We start from the raw sequence: 17,773 nt of genomic DNA, 5'->3' as shown, positions 1-17,773 counted from the left end.
TGAAACCAGCAAGCTTATGTTGTGCAAGTGTGTCACCACATACTGAAACAACAGCTCCAAATAAATCCATTTCACCATTCTGTGTTTGGATTTTGACACCATTATAAAGCAACTGTAAGTCTTCATCAGTTTTTTGTAATAAAACATCAACACCACACTCGTCAATATCATTAGCTTTTGCTATAGCAAGCAGTCCGATTGCAACAAGTTTCGACCTAAACTTGGGGTCTATGTTTCCTAAAGTATAATATATCATCAGTAACTTATTGACAGAAGCGTGTGACCCCAGGGGATTGCATATCTCTATTTCATCAGTATACAAAATCACCTGCAAAGCTGAAGGTTGTATTGAAAACAGTGGGTGGGATTTGAAAAGACTCCCATCAATAATGTCATACAAAAACCCATCTTTGGGGCAGCTCTGTGGTGCGGTGTTGATCATATCAAAAATTCTGGAGTTGGACAACAACTGTTCAAGACTCTTAATCAGGGGTATATAGTAAGAACATTTGTTTTTGATTGCAAGAACCCTTGATTGTCCTTTCTTAAATCTACAAACCCTTTGAGAAATCACTATCTCCTCTGGTTTAACTGGGTTGAAAAGCTTCTGAATCGTGCTGTCCTGCATGTATGTAGTGGCCATTACGGAGAAAGGATCCTGAAAATTGTCCAATGTTGCCAGTGCCTCCTCTTGGAGCTGCTCCATGCTATCTGAGTGTCGTTCGAAGACCCTCCTCATTGTGTCCCTCAAGGTATTCAGAAGAGCAGCTTGATACTGCTGGACTCCAGAGACAATAGTGCTGACACTCCTCTGAAACATTAAAAAAGCAAAAAAAGTGTAAGACACATCCTGTTTGTCCATAACCTAAAACTAACATATGTCTTAACAAGAGTACACAAAACAAGATTTTATACCAAAATGCTTACTGTCTTATTACACCAACTTTATCAAGTTTGTGCATTTTGGAGATAACACGCGCTTTCTTTTGACGGACCCTTGCTGTCCACCAACAGGACCATGGATTGCTAAAAGAAATAGAAGGTAAGGAATCTTCCTTTTTTATATGTATTCCTGTCACAAACTATGGGACTGTTGTTGCTCTGACAATGGGACTGATTATAAAATGATCCATAAATATAATTGTCTGTTTTCATACTTAAGAAAGGGTGCATTGCATGTGCAGATCTATTTGATTTTTGTTATTTAAATTTACTGTTGATTTTTATCATTATTAAATAATAAAATTATTCACCTGATGTATTGGAAAGGGTATTAACATACAATTTAAAAAAAATTAAATAATCGCCCTGAATATTGGTCGTGCAATACCTGTGACAGGTGGCATTGTTCCCGGACATTGATGGCAAATGCTGCTGCACGTCTGGTAAGATTCTCCTTTAATGCACCAGCTCCTTCCTGTAGACATGATGTGTACAATTAGAGTTATACATTGTTTGACCCAAGTATTATCTGTATTTCCTTTTTTTTTTTTCAAACAGGAAGTGTTGTGCAAACAGCATAATGTCAAAATAAAAATTGAACAAGTCAAACAGGAGCAGATCAGAAAATAAGGACACTTTGTACTAAAATATGACCAAAATATAATAAGGGAGTTGTCTAATATTATCATGGAAGCAAGCCAACATTACATTACCTGATGATCAGGATGTTGGATCTGAAAATCCTCAGGCTCCTGCATTTCATCTGGGGTGACGGTTATGTTGCATCCCTCTTGTTTGAGTGGCACAGTCAGAAAAAATTGGTAAATCAAAATTTTCACCTCCAACTCTAGATGGCTCAGATGTAGTTGCCGTCATCCATCCGGTTGGCGGGTGCCCAGTTGCAAGATAGAGCGCATGTGTGCGTCTGATATGGTAGTAGAAGGAGGCGAAGACTCTGTATTCTTCAGTACAACCATCAATTCCGCATATAAAGCGGAAATCTGGATTAGTACTATGAGCGGTGTTAATATGGCTCAATAGAGACTTCAATGTTAAGGCAACAAAAACAAAGCAAATCATACACCTCCAACAGGTCATGATTTTGCTCTTGCTAGCACAGCGTGACAAAAAATTACTTGCCAACTATAGTACTACAAAAATACATAAATTCCATCCACACCGTCTTCAGGCAGCAAACAGCTAGGTCGGAGAAATGTTCTCACTTCCTGGCGGGCACAGGCTAGCGAGCTCATTGGTTGGGTCAATACCAAATCAAGAATTAAGGGGGATTTATTGTAATACTCAACGTAATTTACATTCAATAATGTCATTCAAGAAAAAAGAAAATTTATTTAACAATGAATTTATCTTTACAGGTATAATATCCAACAATGATTTGTTTTTGTTATAACTATTTACATTTGGACGGATATTTTGAGCACATACTTCCCCTCACGCTATTCGTCACGTCTGGCATGCGACGGTTAGGAGAAGTAATATTCGAAGCCAACAGTTTGGACACCAGCGAGAAAAGGTATATTTTTTATATTGAAAAGTACATTGAACTGTTGGTAAATCATGATTTTTCTTGAATTTTACACTACTCATTGAAGCTAGCCGTCATAAACTATTCTGAAAACTGTACAACGGGATGGCCACACAGCATGTAGCTAAATTCACTTAGCTAACGTTAGCTGGGGGAAAGTCTGCTCCCGCCCGGAGTGAAGCTGAGAAGGGTTTTTCACGTTTGACACCCAGCTTGTGCCATGTGAAGCCCTGGACCAGACTAGAGTGAAAAAACTCTTAGTTAACGTCAATGTCAATATCACGTTTCTTATTGTGTTGGCTCTATGTACTGTAAATTCTAGTCATGTTAACGAGCAGTTAGCATTCCTTGTTATATGTGGTCTGGAGAAATACTGTACTACTAAGTGTGAATTGCAGTATATTCAGTATAAAGGGTAGAGTATGCTCAAATTGGGATGATTGAAGATGTAGTTTAGGTATGATTTGACTGTTTTTATTATAATTTATGTTGATTGTAGTTTAAAAGTGGCAGAACCCTATCAGAGGTTGTCATTTTGTCGAGATAAACGGAGGCATTTCATGATTATTCCCATAAGTACCACCACGTTGCAGGCATCACAGATAGTTAAGTTAGCTATTACAAGTTGCACTCCAATTTTAATCCTGTCTGTATATGACCAGCAATCCGCAGAGATGTCTAGGGTTCTCATTCCCGTTTGTGCCTGTGCAACTGATCCTGTTTTAGGTTTCAGATAAGGTGTCACAACTTTTAATTGCTGTGGGACAAGGGATCCATGGCGGACTGGCATTGTAAAAAAACTGATCTTGACTCAGAAGGCTAACTTGTCTAATTGTGACCTTAATATGATGATTTCTCCCTTCCAGATTGAGGAGAAATTAAAGGGACAACAAGACAGGGGGCAATCATGGATGAGCTGGATGATGTCACAGTATCAATTTTAAATGGTATGTCATGTTTTGGTATGAAAAGATTTCCATTAATGGGATTTGTCAGCTAAGTAATTAAATAACAGTATTCTGACACTGATCTCAATAACAAAATTAAAGTATTGTACAAATTAAATACAAAATGTCTAAATTGTATTACATTTACATTTAATCGTGGTAAGAGAAACTGACAAGACACAAAACTTACTTGAATACTGGTAAATTCATCAGTTGAAAAATGTATAAAAGTGTAAAGGGTTTGTTAATGAATGGACTGTCTTTATAGCCGCCAACATTGATGAGGCCTTGCTCCACACCCTCAGTCGTGGTGATTTGAGAGACCTTTTTCCCGGGCCAGAACACTCTCTCAGGAGGAACCGGGTTTGGGCTCTTATTAGTGTAGAGGTGATTGGTTACCTACTTTGCTCTGAAAACATCTAGCATAACACATTTTGTTTCTAATATGGTCTATTGTTTCACTCTTCATCATTTCTTGATCTGGTTTTCTCTAGGATGAGAATGCCACCTTACCAGACAACGTTGGGCCTGATGAAGCAGGAACTTCACCTCGTCACGATCAGACAGACAGTGGACCCACAGAGCAGACCAGAGGCAGACGAGGTAGACGTAAAGGGAGTTTATTCCAGGTCGGTACACGGGAAGGCAGTCAGTAAGGCAAAGGTACAAAATCGCTAGGCAGAAGGGGTAATCCAGAAAACAAGCAAGGAGTCTAAATAACCAGGAATGTAATCAACCACAAGGAATAAATCGCCAGAAAGCTACCAAAATGTGCAGACAATCTGACAAAGACACACTGGGGAGCAAAGGTATAAATAAACAGAACACAGGTGAAAACAATGGGCAATCACACACAACGGGAGTCAAGAAACCTAAAATGACGCACAACAGGAAGTGAGGGAAAAAATAACAGGAAGCAGACAAAACTATCAAAATAAACCATGAACAGATAAAGCAGACCCTGACACACCTAGACGAACACCGCCAATCTGTCCCCAGACATCCACTCCTTTGGTGAAGAGCAGCCCAAAGAGGACAGCTTCCCGCTCCTCCAGAATATGGGATCTATACAGACAGTGAGTTGGAGCTAGCTCCTAAGCACTACTTTGAGATGGCCCGCACTGGCAGAGAAAGGGAATGTGTCATGTCCAAAGAGCTGAGATGCAGGCTGGTGAGGAACACTGCCACCAGCATGATTTCCATCTTGAGAGCCAGTCAGCAAGGAGAGGAGGTCCGGTACCCCGCTAAGCGTGAAGTCACTGCAATGGCTAGGAAACAAGTGGAGTATTACCCCGTGCTACAGGATAAAGACAAAACTATGGAACATGTAAGTGATTATATTATTTTGTGCACTTTGAAGTGTGTGGTTATTTTTGGCTGATACTGTTTATCTGTGAACGTTCAGTTTTCATCTCTATTTGTTCTTTCAATGAGTGAAATTTTATTTACCACAGATGAGCATTTACAAGAATCTTCACAAGAGGCTTCAGAATGTGAAGTCCCCACAAAAGAGGCAGGGGCCCACACCAGAGAGGGGCCATACAAAGAAAAGGCGTCACATTGACTTCTCAGCAAGTGACCAGGGAGAAGATTATAACGCAGACTCAAGTGGTGCATCAACGATTATTTTTGCATCAATCATCTGGGACCAGTTCTGATAATGGCCACAATTCACGTATGTAGAAACATGTCATTTTGATGATAATAATGGGCATCCAAGGCAATGTTGTGATAGTTCTGGATATCATGAGATATTACCTACATTTTTACATTTCAATTCTCATTGGGTCTTGATATATTTTGATGCTGCAGACGATTTCATCCATTTGGCTTTCTGAAGAGCAGAAACAGCATATGTTGTTTAATGTATAACATGCATAATATAACTCTGTGTGTGGTGGGGGTTTTAAGGTGCTTTTGTTTGTCAATATATTTTGCACTTTCAATCAGAAATACACAGATTGCAATTATCTGTCCTGCATTACTGTTACACTTAGTGTCATTCAGATTGACACAACCAATACCCATTACTGATTTGTCTTCTGTATTTCAGCGGTCGAGGATAGTCTGACAATGCAGGCCAGACATTACCAGACCCTGCAGGAGCTGTACAAGAAACCAAAACCCAACCGAGATACTGTCTCCCAAATCCTTGAACTTGAGTTTCAAGCCAGAAGAGCCTTTATTGACAGTGATGCTCTGAAAGAACAGGACAGGCCAACAAAGATCCTGGATGCATATCCATGTTTCAAGGATCTTCATCATGTAAGGGATTAACTTGTTTTGGATTATTAAGAAAAGCAAGCATTGTTACAGGTTTTAACACTTACTTGCATTATAGGTGATGAATGAGCTGCGGAGAATCCTGGATAAGGACAACAGAAAATTAATAGATGAAGTAAAGAAGAGATGGGATGACTTCTGCTCCAAGGTGCAATTTTACGGTGTTTGGAAGAAAGTGATGAAGCCACCCGTGACCCTGATTGTAGGTAAGTCATTTAGCTGTTTCTCTGATTCACTGTGTAGCTGCTTCCTCAGACACGGGTGTGAATAGGACCGTGTATGTTGGGCTGAAAGAATAGATGCAGAATGCTAATACTCTTCATGGTGAAAAAATAAGATTTTTTTTTGTGACCAACACAAGCGTCAGGGAATGTTCAGTAATGATGATAGTGAATAATGTAACAACACCACATTACTGGCATTTTAGACATTACCTGAGATGTTTGCAATGTCTTAGTGTTGTTTGTATTACAATGCACTATTTCAGCAATTGAATTGAATAAATAATTGTTGACAATATTAATTCTGTTTGCTTGATTTTATTTTTTTTGTGTGAATGCTTGGTCTCATTTTAAGAAAGAAAAGCTAATAATGAGAACTCTTGAATTAAGAAGAATCATCTTGTTTAGTAGCGCTGGCTTTAAGATTTTTTACACTCAAATTAAGAAAGAAGCAAACGGTGGAATAAGAATTGACAAGCTAGTTTTGAATTTATTTGACTTAGTACGTGCTTGGAACAAGTGCTTCACTACTTATTTCAAGAGATTTCTCACTTTTCTAATGGCTAGATATATTGTCTTATTTTAAGAAATCTTACCAAGTCTAAATATCTTACTGCACTGGCAGATTTCTCAAATCAAGTGATTATTTCTCGTATTTAGATGGTCAGTTTTTGCAGTGAAAGTGTCAGCCGGACAGATACAACACACTGGAGCACGAGAGGAGAGTCAACCTTTCAAAATAAAACAGGAAATGATGAAACATGACATGAGACGAGACAAAAAACCTGCTTGACCTCACCGCGGTGTGACAGATTGCAAAAAACCTCAGCACAAAAAAGCAACACGTACACACAACATCAAGCATTGGGACCGGTGAGGAGGTGTGGGAATCGCGTATGTTAATCAGTGAGCATGTGTGTGTGTGTGTGTGTGTGTGTGTGTGTGTGTGTGTGTGCACGTAAGTCCATGAAGCACTGTCTCAGAGGCCATTGTCCTTGATAATGCGATGGAAAGTTTATCAGCCTAAACAGTTTCCACAGGAGTCCTCAGGAAGGGGAGGGAGCACATGGGGCAGAGCGTCCGTTTACATAACATCCAGGAGAAGCTGCAGCTGGCAGCCAAGGCCAGCACAGGGGAGCCAGATTGAGATTACAACAATTGTTTGGGTCAGGCAGACTCTTCATTTTATCGCCTGCCTTGAAGTCTTTGCTGCTGCCTCTCAATGGCGAATCCAAACAGCCAAATTGTGGGTTGTAAAGCCAAATTCCAGGACCTTTCCGCCCGGTCCGAGCGATCAAGCTCTAAAAGTTTAATCAATCTTCTCTTATTGTTGTTTCAAAGCAGCATTTTGTAGTTGTATGTGTGATTTTCCTAGAACAACAAGGACAAAGATCATCCCTTTTACATCTTAAAGTGATACTCCGGAGTAGATTCACCCTGGGGTCATTTGAACCGTGACATCCAGCCAAGTAGCCCACCCGCAGTTTTTTCGATATTGGCTGAACATCAGCTGAGTTACTGAGTTATCCCGAATAGCTTAGTACAAGCGCTAACGGACCCTGGCAGTATCTCCAAAATTACCACACTAAAATCACATGCCATGACACCAAACTTCTACAGGAGTACAAATATGGTCTGTACTCACCAAACGATGCATTTGGAAGTTTGAAAATAGTCCAGGAGTTTATTATTATCAACACAAGCCTGATAGCTTCTCTGCTGCTAAAGCTGCGTCGACGTCACTTCTGGGAGCTGGGAGCTTCAAAGAGCTTCAAGGCTGCTCAATTTCTCCATTGATAAAATAATTTCACAACTCTACAACATAAAAATTCATAAAAAAACATAGCATATACTTTGTTGTCTACAGTAGTAGATCAACCCTCATCTTACTTTGAAGCTCCCAGATCAAGGAAGTGACGTCGACGCAGCTTTAGCAGCAGAGAAGCTATCAGGCTTGTGTTGATAATAATAAACTCCTGGACTATGTACAAACTTCCAAATGCATCGTTTGGTGAGTACAGACCATATTTGTACTACTGTAGAAGTTTGGTGTCATGGTATGTGATTTTAGTGTGGTAATTTTGGAGATACTGCCAGGGTCCATTAGCGCTTGTAGAAGCTATTCGGGATAACTCAGTAACTCAGCTGATGTTCAGCCAATATCGAAAAAACTGCGGGTGGGCTACTTGGCTGGATATCACGGTTCAAATGACCCCAGGGTGAATCTACTCCGGAGTATCGCTTTAAGACGAGATTTTAAAAAGCTGCATGATAATCCTGTGGTGTGACTCCAGCTGACATCATCCTGTAAGGCTGACCTCAGGTGTTTTCATTGGCCGGCAGGCCTCCAGGGGGGCGGAGCTCCCAGAGGAACAGGACCGGCCACAGAAGAATCCGTCTCTACGGAGATGCATGGACACCGTCCTGAAGAAGGACTGTTGTGGCTGCTGGAGGCGGCTCAGACTGCAGCTGCGCCCCTTCGTCCTGAGCCCGTTCTTCCACCTGGGGGTCGCCGCCTGCATCATCCTCAACGCCATCTTCATGGCCGCGGAGCATTACCCGATGTCAAAAGAGACAGAACACCTGCTGACCATAGCCAATCTGGTCAGTGATAAAGACACAGCTGAGGTGTTTCAGTCTGACGGTGGAGGTGATGAAGTCTAACCCTGACCTCTGACCTCTGACCCTGCAGGTCTTTGTTGCCATCTTCACAGCCGAACTGCTCCTCAGACTTGTGGCTCTGGGCCTTTGGGGCTTCTTCCAGGTGAGATGCGTTCTTTGTGATGTCAGACATTTTGAGACAGGTGGACGTTGGTGAGGTCATCGTTCCCTCCATCAAAAAGCGAGTTGCTGATCTGACCGTAAACATCTTGACCTTTGGAAATGAAATGTTACGCAGAAGTGTCAATCAAACCCTAGCACCGCCCGCTGCACTCTGACTGGTTTGAACTATTAATTAGTATTTAGTTTTTACCCCCACCCCCATCACTACAACTGCTTTGGTCACTCTAAATCCCAAAGTACTGTGTTAAAAAAGAGGTTAAACCCATAGAGACGTCGCCCCCTGCTGGCCATCAGACAGAACGCCACACACACAGTCTGTGATGGGTTAGGGTTACTGCTCATGGAAACGGTGCTGACTGTTCTGTTGCCATGGTTACAGGTGAGCCGGAACGTCTTCGACTTTGTTGTCGTGGTTACCGGTCTGTTGGAGCTGTCGCTGGCTGACATCGAGGGCATAAGTGTGCTGCGAGCGCTGCGATTGGTCAGTGTGACTGTGACATCATCACGATTGCTAACTCTGACAATGTTTAAATCCAGGCTGAAAACAGTTCTGTTTAGCTGTGCATATGACACCTGAAAGATATTTTATCTGCACTCTTCACTTTTAAATGAGTTAATTAATGATTATTTTTTATGGTTCTTTAAAAAAAAAAAAAAAGTTTTATTTATTTATTTATTTATTTATTTGAATTTTTATTTATATTTATTATTTTATTTTTATTTTATTTTTATTTTTTAATGATTTTATTGCCTTCTTATGATTTTTGTAGCTGTAAAGCACTTTGAATTGCCTTGCCTAATGCCGGAGCTCGGTGGAACCTGCTGTTAACGTGTCCTCTTTGATCTCCATCCAGCTGCGGCTGCTGAGGCTGGAGCGCTGGTGGGCGGAGCTCCACCTGCTGATGGAGACCGCCTGGACCTCGGTGGGGAACCTCGGTCTCGTTCTGCTCTCGGCGGTCTTCATGTTCAGCGTGGTCGGCGTGCAGCTGTTCAAGGACGACTACGAAAGCCGCGTCTGTAAGATCGCGGTGGACTGCGAGCTTCCTCGTTGGCACATGGCGGACTTCTTCCACTCCTTCCTGCTGGTGGTCAGAATCCTGTGTGGCGAGTGGGTGGAGACCCTGTGGGACTGCATGGAGGCGTCCGGCCCCGCCACCTGCGCGGTCTTCTTCATGGCGGTCATAATTATCGGAAACGTGCTGGTGAGTCCGCAGCTTTGTGTCACGGGGAACATGCAAACTCCAACAGAACCAGAACCAGAACCTTCCTGCATTCATCTCCAGTAGAAGTAGAATCTGAGCGAGTGGCCATGACTTGTGGAGTCCCCCAGGGGTCCATTCTTGGACCTCTTCTGTTTAACTTGTATATGCTCCCTTTGGGTCAGATATTGCAGAACTTTAACATCAATTATCACAGTTATGCAGACGATACACAACTTTATGTGTCTCTGTCGTCATGGCGACTGCAGCCCAGCAGACGTACTGTGTCAGTGTCTGGAGGAAGTAAACACCTGGATGAGAGAGAATTTTCTACAATTAAATGAAGACAAAACTGAGATCATTCTGTTTGGGAGCAAAGAGAAGAGGGTCAGCTCATCCAGAACGCTGCTGCTGGAGTTTTAACCCGGACTAAGAGATCTGAACACATCACAGCAGCTTTAAAATCTTTACTCTGGCTTCCAGTCAGTCACAGAATAGATTTTAAAAGCCTGCTGATGGTTTACAATCTGTGATCTGTTCAGAGAATATAAAGCCAGCAGAGCTCTGAGATCCAAGGACTCAGGTCAGCTGGTCCAGTCCAGAGTCCAGACTAAACATGGAGAAGCAGCATTTAGCTGTTATGCTGCAAACAAGTGGAACAAACTGCCAGTGGAGATTAAACTTTCACCAAATGGAGACATTTTTAAATCCAGGTTAAAAACATTTCTGTTCTCATGTGTCTATGCATGAAATCTGCACGATATCTTTGAACTTATCTGGACTGTTGCTGGTTTTTAAATTCATTTAAATGATTTTAATTGTTTCTCTTTATTTTCTTTTAATTAATTTAAATTATTGTATTTGTTTCTCTTTATATTCTTTTATGTATTTTAATGCTTCTTCCACTCCCTGCTGCAATGCTTTTATTTTATGTAAAGCACTTTGAACTGTTTGTACATGAAATGTGCTACAAATAAATTTGATATGATTTTGATTTGATTTGGTCCTTCCTCAGGTAACTTCGACCCTTTGTGGAACTGAACCGTGTTCCTGGTTTTGTTGCAGATGTTGAATCTGTTCCTCAGTCTGCTGCTGGGCTCCTTCGGTTCTGCCCGGTTGGCAGATCCATCAGAAAAAGGGCCAAACAACCTACAGACCGCCCTGACCCAGACCAGCGCCTGGATCCTGGAGCACGTCGGGACTTTGCTGGGAAAGAAGAACGATGTTGATCTGGACCACGAAGGTTTCTGCTGGTTGTTCTGTTGGTGACATTTAGGTTCTGTGGTTTGGTTCTGAATCTGAATCCCAAAAACATCATTTAACAGCTGCTGACCGTAAGAAAGATGGCAGGAAGGAGTACCTGGCTTTAACCCTGGCCACCCCAGCCCAGCGGGGCTTTGAGGGCAACGAAGAGGGCGAGAACATGGTGCCCTGCAAGGCGCCCGCCGCCAACATCAAATTCAGGACTCCTGAGATTGAAAAGGAGAAAGACCAGCAGGTAAAGTAGATTCTACTATTCCAAATCTAAACTGAAGTCTGAACTTTTACAGTTTTTTTAAATCTTGAAGCTTTTTTTGGCCTTTTTGACACATCTGTACAGTTAAAGCTGTATATTTATTAAAGAGTTTTCATTTCATTTCATCATATCAACTCTGAGTTAATGGCTGTGTTCCAAACCGCATACTTCTCCTACTAACTTTCTGAGTTAGTATGCGAGTTTTAGTAAGCGAGAAGTTCCCGGATGCATACTAGATTCTCCTAAATGTTGGGTATGCATCATGAGGTTACTACTCATACTCAAACTACCCAAGATGCAACGTAACGTGACGTCGCCGATCGTCATTTCCTGTCAAAACGGCAGTTTCAAGCTAGCTACAACGAGGGTAGGTTCACTTCCTGTTTTCAAAACAAAAGCACCAATTGTATGGTAATGGCTTTCCCTATGATAAAAGGCAACGGGTATTTTATTTTGTGAAAATAACAGGAAGTGCGTTAGCTCACTGCGGCTAGCTTTAGTAGCGCAGAATTCGTGAGAACAAAATGGTAAACAGCCGGTATTTTGTCAGGTTTTCAACACGTTGGGGATCTAAACGACTACTTTCTCACCTGAAAATGTTTCAAATGTTGCTAAAGTTTACAGAGTTTAGAGCTTAAGGGAAATCAGCTTCAGGCCGGCTGATTTCGGCTCGGGCAGGGGCGAAATGCATTGTGGGTAAACGCTCTGCATACTGTCTGATCGAATGAGTATGTAGTATGCAGTATGCAGTATGTAGTATGTAGAATGTAGTATGCAGTATGCAGTATGCAGTATGTAGAATGTAGTATGCAGTATACAGTATGCAGTATGTAGTATGCAGTATGTAGAATGTAGTATGCAGTATGTAGTATGCAGTATACAGTATGCAGTATGCAGTATGTAGTATGCAGTATGTAGTATGCAGTATGTAGTATGCAGTATGCAGTATGTAGTATGCAGTATGTAGTATGCAGTATGTAGTATGTAGTATGCAGTATGTAGTATGCAGTATGGAAGTATGGAAGTATGCAGTATGTAGTATGGAAGTATGTGGTATGTAGTATGCAGTATATAGTATGGAAGTATGCAGTATGTAGTATGCAGTATGAAGTATGCAGTATGTAGTATGCAGTATGGAAGTATGGAAGTATGCAGTATGCAGTATGTAGTATGCAGTATGTAGTATGGAAGTATGTGGTATGTAGTATGCAGTATATAGTATGGAAGTATGCAGTATGTAGTATGCAGTATGTAGTATGGAAGTATGTAGTATGGAAGTATGCAGTATGTAGTATGCAGTATGTAGTATGCATTATGCAGTATGGAAGTATGTAGTATGCAGTATGCAGTATGGAAGTATGCAGTATGTAGTATGTAGTATGTAGAATGGAAGTATGCAGTATGCAGTATGAAGTATGCAGTATGTAGTATGCAGTATGGAAGTATGCAGTATGAAGTATGTAGTATGTAGTATGCAAGTATGCAGTATGCAGTATGGATGTATGCAGTATGGAAGTATGTAGTATGCAATATGGAAGTATGCAGTATGGAAGTATGCAGTATGCAGTATGTAGTATGCAGTATGCAGTATGTAGTATGTAGAATGTAGTATGCAGTATGCAGTATGCAGTATGTAGAATGTAGTATGCAGTATGCAGTATGCAGTATGTAGTATGCAGTATGTAGAATGTAGTATGCAGTATGCAGTATGCAGTATGTAGAATGTAGTATGCAGTATACAGTATGCAGTATGCAGTATGTAGTATGCAGTATATAGTATGCAGTATGTAGTATGCAGTATGCAGTATGTAGTATGCAGTATGTAGTATGTAGTATGCAGTATGCAGTATGTAGTATGCAGTATGGAAGTATGGAAGTATGCAGTATGTAGTATGGAAGTATGTGGTATGTAGTATGCAGTATATAGTATGGAAGTATGCAGTATGTAGTATGCAGTATGAAGTATGCAGTATGTAGTATGCAGTATGGAAGTATGGAAGTATGCAGTATGCAGTATGTAGTATGCAGTATGTAGTATGGAAGTATGTGGTATGTAGTATGCAGTATATAGTATGGAAGTATGCAGTATGTAGTATGCAGTATGTAGTATGGAAGTATGTAGTATGGAAGTATGCAGTATGTAGTATGCAGTATGTAGTATGCATTATGCAGTATGGAAGTATGTAGTATGCAGTATGCAGTATGGAAGTATGCAGTATGTAGTATGTAGTATGTAGAATGGAAGTATGCAGTATGCAGTATGCAGTATGTAGTATGCAGTATGGAAGTATGCAGTATGAAGTATGTAGTATGCAGTATGCAAGTATGCAGTATGCAGTATGGAAGTATGCAGTATGGAAGTATGCAGTATGCAATATGGAAGTATGCAGTATGGAAGTATGCAGTATGCAGTATGTAGTATGCAGTATGCAGTATGCAGTATGTAGTATGCAGTATGGAAGTATGGAAGCATGTAGTATGGAAGTATGCAGTATGGAAGTATGTAGTATGCAATATGGAAGTATGCAGTATGGAAGTATGCAGTATATAGTATGCAGTATGCAGTATGGAAGTATGCAGTATGTAGTATGGAAGTATGCAGTATGGAAGTATGCAGTATGTAGTATGTAGTATGTAGTATGGAAGTATGCATTATGTAGTATGGAAGTATTTAGTATGCAGTATGCAGTATGGAAGTATGCAGTATGTAGTATGTAGTATGCAGTATTTAGTATGCAGTATGTAGTATGTAGTATGCAGTATGTAGTATGGAAGTATGCAGTATGTAGTAGATAGTATGGAAGTATGCAGTATGTAGTATGGAAGTATGCAGTATGTAGTATGCAGTATGGAAGTATGGAAGTATGCGGTATGTAGTATGCAGTATGTAGTATGGAAGTATGCGGTATGTAGTATGCAGTATGTAGTATGGAAGTATGCAGTATGTAGTATGCAGTATGTAGTATGGAAGTATGCAGTATGTAGTATGCAGTATGTAGTATGCATTATGCAGTATGGAAGTATGTAGTATGGAAGTATGCAGTATGTAGTATGCAGTATGCAGTATGGAAGTATGCAGTATGTAGTATGTAGTATGGAAGTATGTAGTATGCAGCATGTAGTATGTAGTATGGAAGTATGCAGTATGTAGTATGCAGTATGGAAGTATGCAGTATGTAGTATGCAGTATGCAATATGTAGTATGTACATATGCAGTATGGAAGTATGCAGTATGCATTATGTAGTATGTAGTATGGAAGTATGCAGCATGTAGTATGGAAGTATGCAGTATGCAGTATGCAGTATGTAGTATGGAAGTATGCAGTATGCAGTATGGAAGTATTTAGTATGTAGGATGGAAGTATGCAGTTTGGAAGTATGCAGTATGCAGTATGGAAGTATTTAGTATGTGGTATGGAAGTATGCAGTTTGGAAGTATGCAGTATGGAAGTATTTAGTATGTGGTATGGAAGTATGCAGTTTGGAAGTATGCAGTATGGAAGTATGCAGTATGCAGTATGGAAGTATTTAGTATGTGGTATGGAAGTATGCAGTTTGGAAGTATGCAGTATGGAAGTATTTAGTATGTGGTATGGAAGTATGCAGTATGTAGTATGTAGTATGGAAGTATGCAGCATGTAGTATGGAAGTATGCAGTATGTAGTATGGAAGTATGCAGTATGGAAGTATGCAGTATGTAGTATGGAAGTATGCAGTATGGAAGTATGCATTATGTAGTATGGAAGTATTTAGTATGCAGTATGCAGTATGGAAGTATGCAGTATGTAGTATGTAGTATGTAGTATGTAGTATGCAGTATGTAGTATGGAAGTATGCAGTATGTAGTAGATAGTATGGAAGTATGCAGTATGTAGTATGGAAGTATGCGGTATGTAGTATGCAGTATGGAAGTATGCGGTATTTAGTATGCAGTATGTAGTATGGAAGTATGCAGTATGTAGTATGCAGTATGTGGTATGGAAGTATGCAGTATGTAGTATGCAGTATGTAGTATGCATTATGCAGTATGGAAGTATGTAGTATGTAGTATGCAGTATGTAGTATGCAGTATGCAGTATGGAAGTATGCAGTATGTAGTATGTAGTATGGAAGTATGTAGTATGCAGCATGTAGTATGTAGTATGGAAGTATGCAGTATGTAGTATGTAGTATGTAGTATGCAGTATGCAATATGTAGTATGCAGTATGTAGTATGTAGTATGGAAGTATGCAGTATGCAGTATGGAAGTATTTAGTATGTAGGATGGAAGTATGCAGTTTGGAAGTATGCAGTATGCAGTATGGAAGTATTTAGTATGTGGTATGGAAGTATGCAGTATGCAGTATGGAAGTATTTAGTATGTAGGATGGAAGTATGCAGTATGCAGTATGGAAGTATTTAGTATGTAGGATGGAAGTATGCAGTTTGGAAGTATGCAGTATGCAGTATGGAAGTATTTAGTATGTGGTATGGAAGTATGCAGTTTGGAAGTATGCAGTATGGAAGTATGCAGTATGTAGTATGCAGTATGTAGTATGCATTATGCAGTATGGAAGTATGCAGTATGTAGTATGCAGTATGTAGTATGCAGTATGCAGTATGGAAGTATGCAGTATGTAGTATGTAGTATGGAAGTATGTAGTATGCAGCATGTAGTATGTAGTATGGAAGTATGCAGTATGTAGTATGTAGTATGTAGTATGCAGTATGCAATATGTAGTATGCAGTATATAGTATGTAGTATGGAAGTATGCAGTATCCAGTATGCAGTATGCAGTATGTAGTATGGAAGTATGCAGTATGCAGTATGGAAGTATTTAGTATGTAGGATGGAAGTATGCAGTTTGGAAGTATGCAGTATGCAGTATGGAAGTATTTAGTATGTGGTATGGAAGTATGCAGTTTGGAAGTATGCAGTATGGAAGTATGCAGTATGTAGTATGCAGTATGTAGTATGCATTATGCAGTATGGAAGTATGTAGTATGTAGTATGCAGTATGTAGTATGCAGTATGCAGTATGGAAGTATGCAGTATGTAGTATGTAGTATGTAGTATGCAGTATGCAATATGTAGTATGCAGTATGTAGTATGTAGTATGGAAGTATGCAGTATCCAGTATGCAGTATGCAGTATGTAGTATGGAAGTATGCAGTATGCAGTATGGAAGTATTTAGTATGTAGGATGGAAGTATGCAGTTTGGAAGTATGCAGTATGCAGTATGGAAGTATTTAGTATGTGGTATGGAAGTATGCAGTTTGGAAGTATGCAGTATGGAAGTATGCAGTATGCAGTATGGAAGTATTTAGTATGTGGTATGGAAGTATGCAGTTTGGAAGTATGCAGTATGGAAGTATTTAGTATGTGGTATGGAAGTATGCAGTATCGAACACAGCCGATGACAACATAACAAGCATCATCAACATTTAACATCAAACATTCAGAACACATGCAGTCGTGCTCCCCCCCTCATGTGAGAGACCGGTGACCTCATTCAGCAAACCGTTACTTCAAAGCTGCTGGATCGTGGGGTTCACTTAGTTTTTCACACACTGCTTCTGTGTTTTCCTTCCATAAATAATGGGACGGTGAAACACGTGTTCAGGTTGGATTTGGAGGCGCGCCGAGGACAGACTGGACCAAAGAGAAGTTTCTGTGTAATCTGTTGGTTTCCTTAGATGGGAACTTGGCTCTGTATGAATGAATTGGACTGATTTTGATTTATTTCATTGCATTTGATTGGATTATGATTATATCATATTATTGTAGTGCCTTGTAGGGCCTTTTAAGTTTCCAAATGATATTTTCCAACAAAGGCCGTGTGTGGCAGCAGGTGGTTTTGTTCTTGCACGCACTTCAGTTGATTGTTAAAGAATATATATGTAGTTTATTTTTTAACAACAAAAAACATATGAACAAAACAATAACAAAAAAATTCTTACAATTTGGATGAAGGCAAGGCAATTTTATTTATAGAGCACAATTCATACACAAGGCAATTCAAAGTGCTTCACAGCTATATAAAATAACAAGAAGGCAATAAAATCATTAAAAAGAAATAAAAAAAATAATAAAAATATAAATAAAAATTAAAAAAAAACCATTAAAAATAATCATTGATTAATTGATTTAAAAGTGAAGAGTGCAGATAAAATACTTTCAGGTGTCATATGCACAGCTAAATAGATGAAAACGAAAGTTAACTCATTTTGATTTAACAAGATCTAAAAGTGGTCAAAAAAAATCATTTAACCACCACCTCCCGTCCTCACACCGGACATTTGACCAACAAAGAAGAGCCCCCGGTGTGTTCTTAATCTGTCTGATTAATGGGC

The 17,773-nt window shown here is 40.0% G+C and overlaps 1 protein-coding gene and 1 long non-coding RNA gene across 3 annotated transcripts in view; both read left to right on the top strand.

Moving 5' to 3' along the window:
* Positions 1-17,773, top strand: part of LOC142384534 (sodium channel protein type 4 subunit alpha B-like) — a 73,132-nt gene that overhangs the window by 26,015 nt on the left and 29,344 nt on the right. For both annotated transcript variants that reach the window (XM_075470837.1, XM_075470838.1), the window contains 6 exons: positions 8,283-8,543; positions 8,632-8,703; positions 9,103-9,204; positions 9,578-9,925; positions 10,988-11,165; positions 11,248-11,420. In XM_075470837.1, coding sequence (XP_075326952.1) covers positions 8,283-8,543; positions 8,632-8,703; positions 9,103-9,204; positions 9,578-9,925; positions 10,988-11,165; positions 11,248-11,420 — 1,134 coding nt within the window. The remainder of the gene's footprint in view (positions 1-8,282; positions 8,544-8,631; positions 8,704-9,102; positions 9,205-9,577; positions 9,926-10,987; positions 11,166-11,247; positions 11,421-17,773) is intronic.
* LOC142384535 (uncharacterized) lies at positions 3,253-5,909 on the top strand. Its single transcript, XR_012770069.1, has 6 exons — positions 3,253-3,435; positions 3,704-3,822; positions 3,930-4,762; positions 4,890-5,110; positions 5,489-5,700; positions 5,777-5,909. It is a non-coding gene; the product is annotated as an uncharacterized LOC142384535 (long non-coding RNA).

This window comes from Odontesthes bonariensis, chromosome 7 (assembly GCF_027942865.1).
Source record: "Odontesthes bonariensis isolate fOdoBon6 chromosome 7, fOdoBon6.hap1, whole genome shotgun sequence".
Classification (NCBI taxonomy): domain Eukaryota; kingdom Metazoa; phylum Chordata; class Actinopteri; order Atheriniformes; family Atherinopsidae; genus Odontesthes; species Odontesthes bonariensis.
Note: the sequence above shows the minus strand (reverse complement) of the source record. Positions and strands in the feature narration are given on the sequence as shown.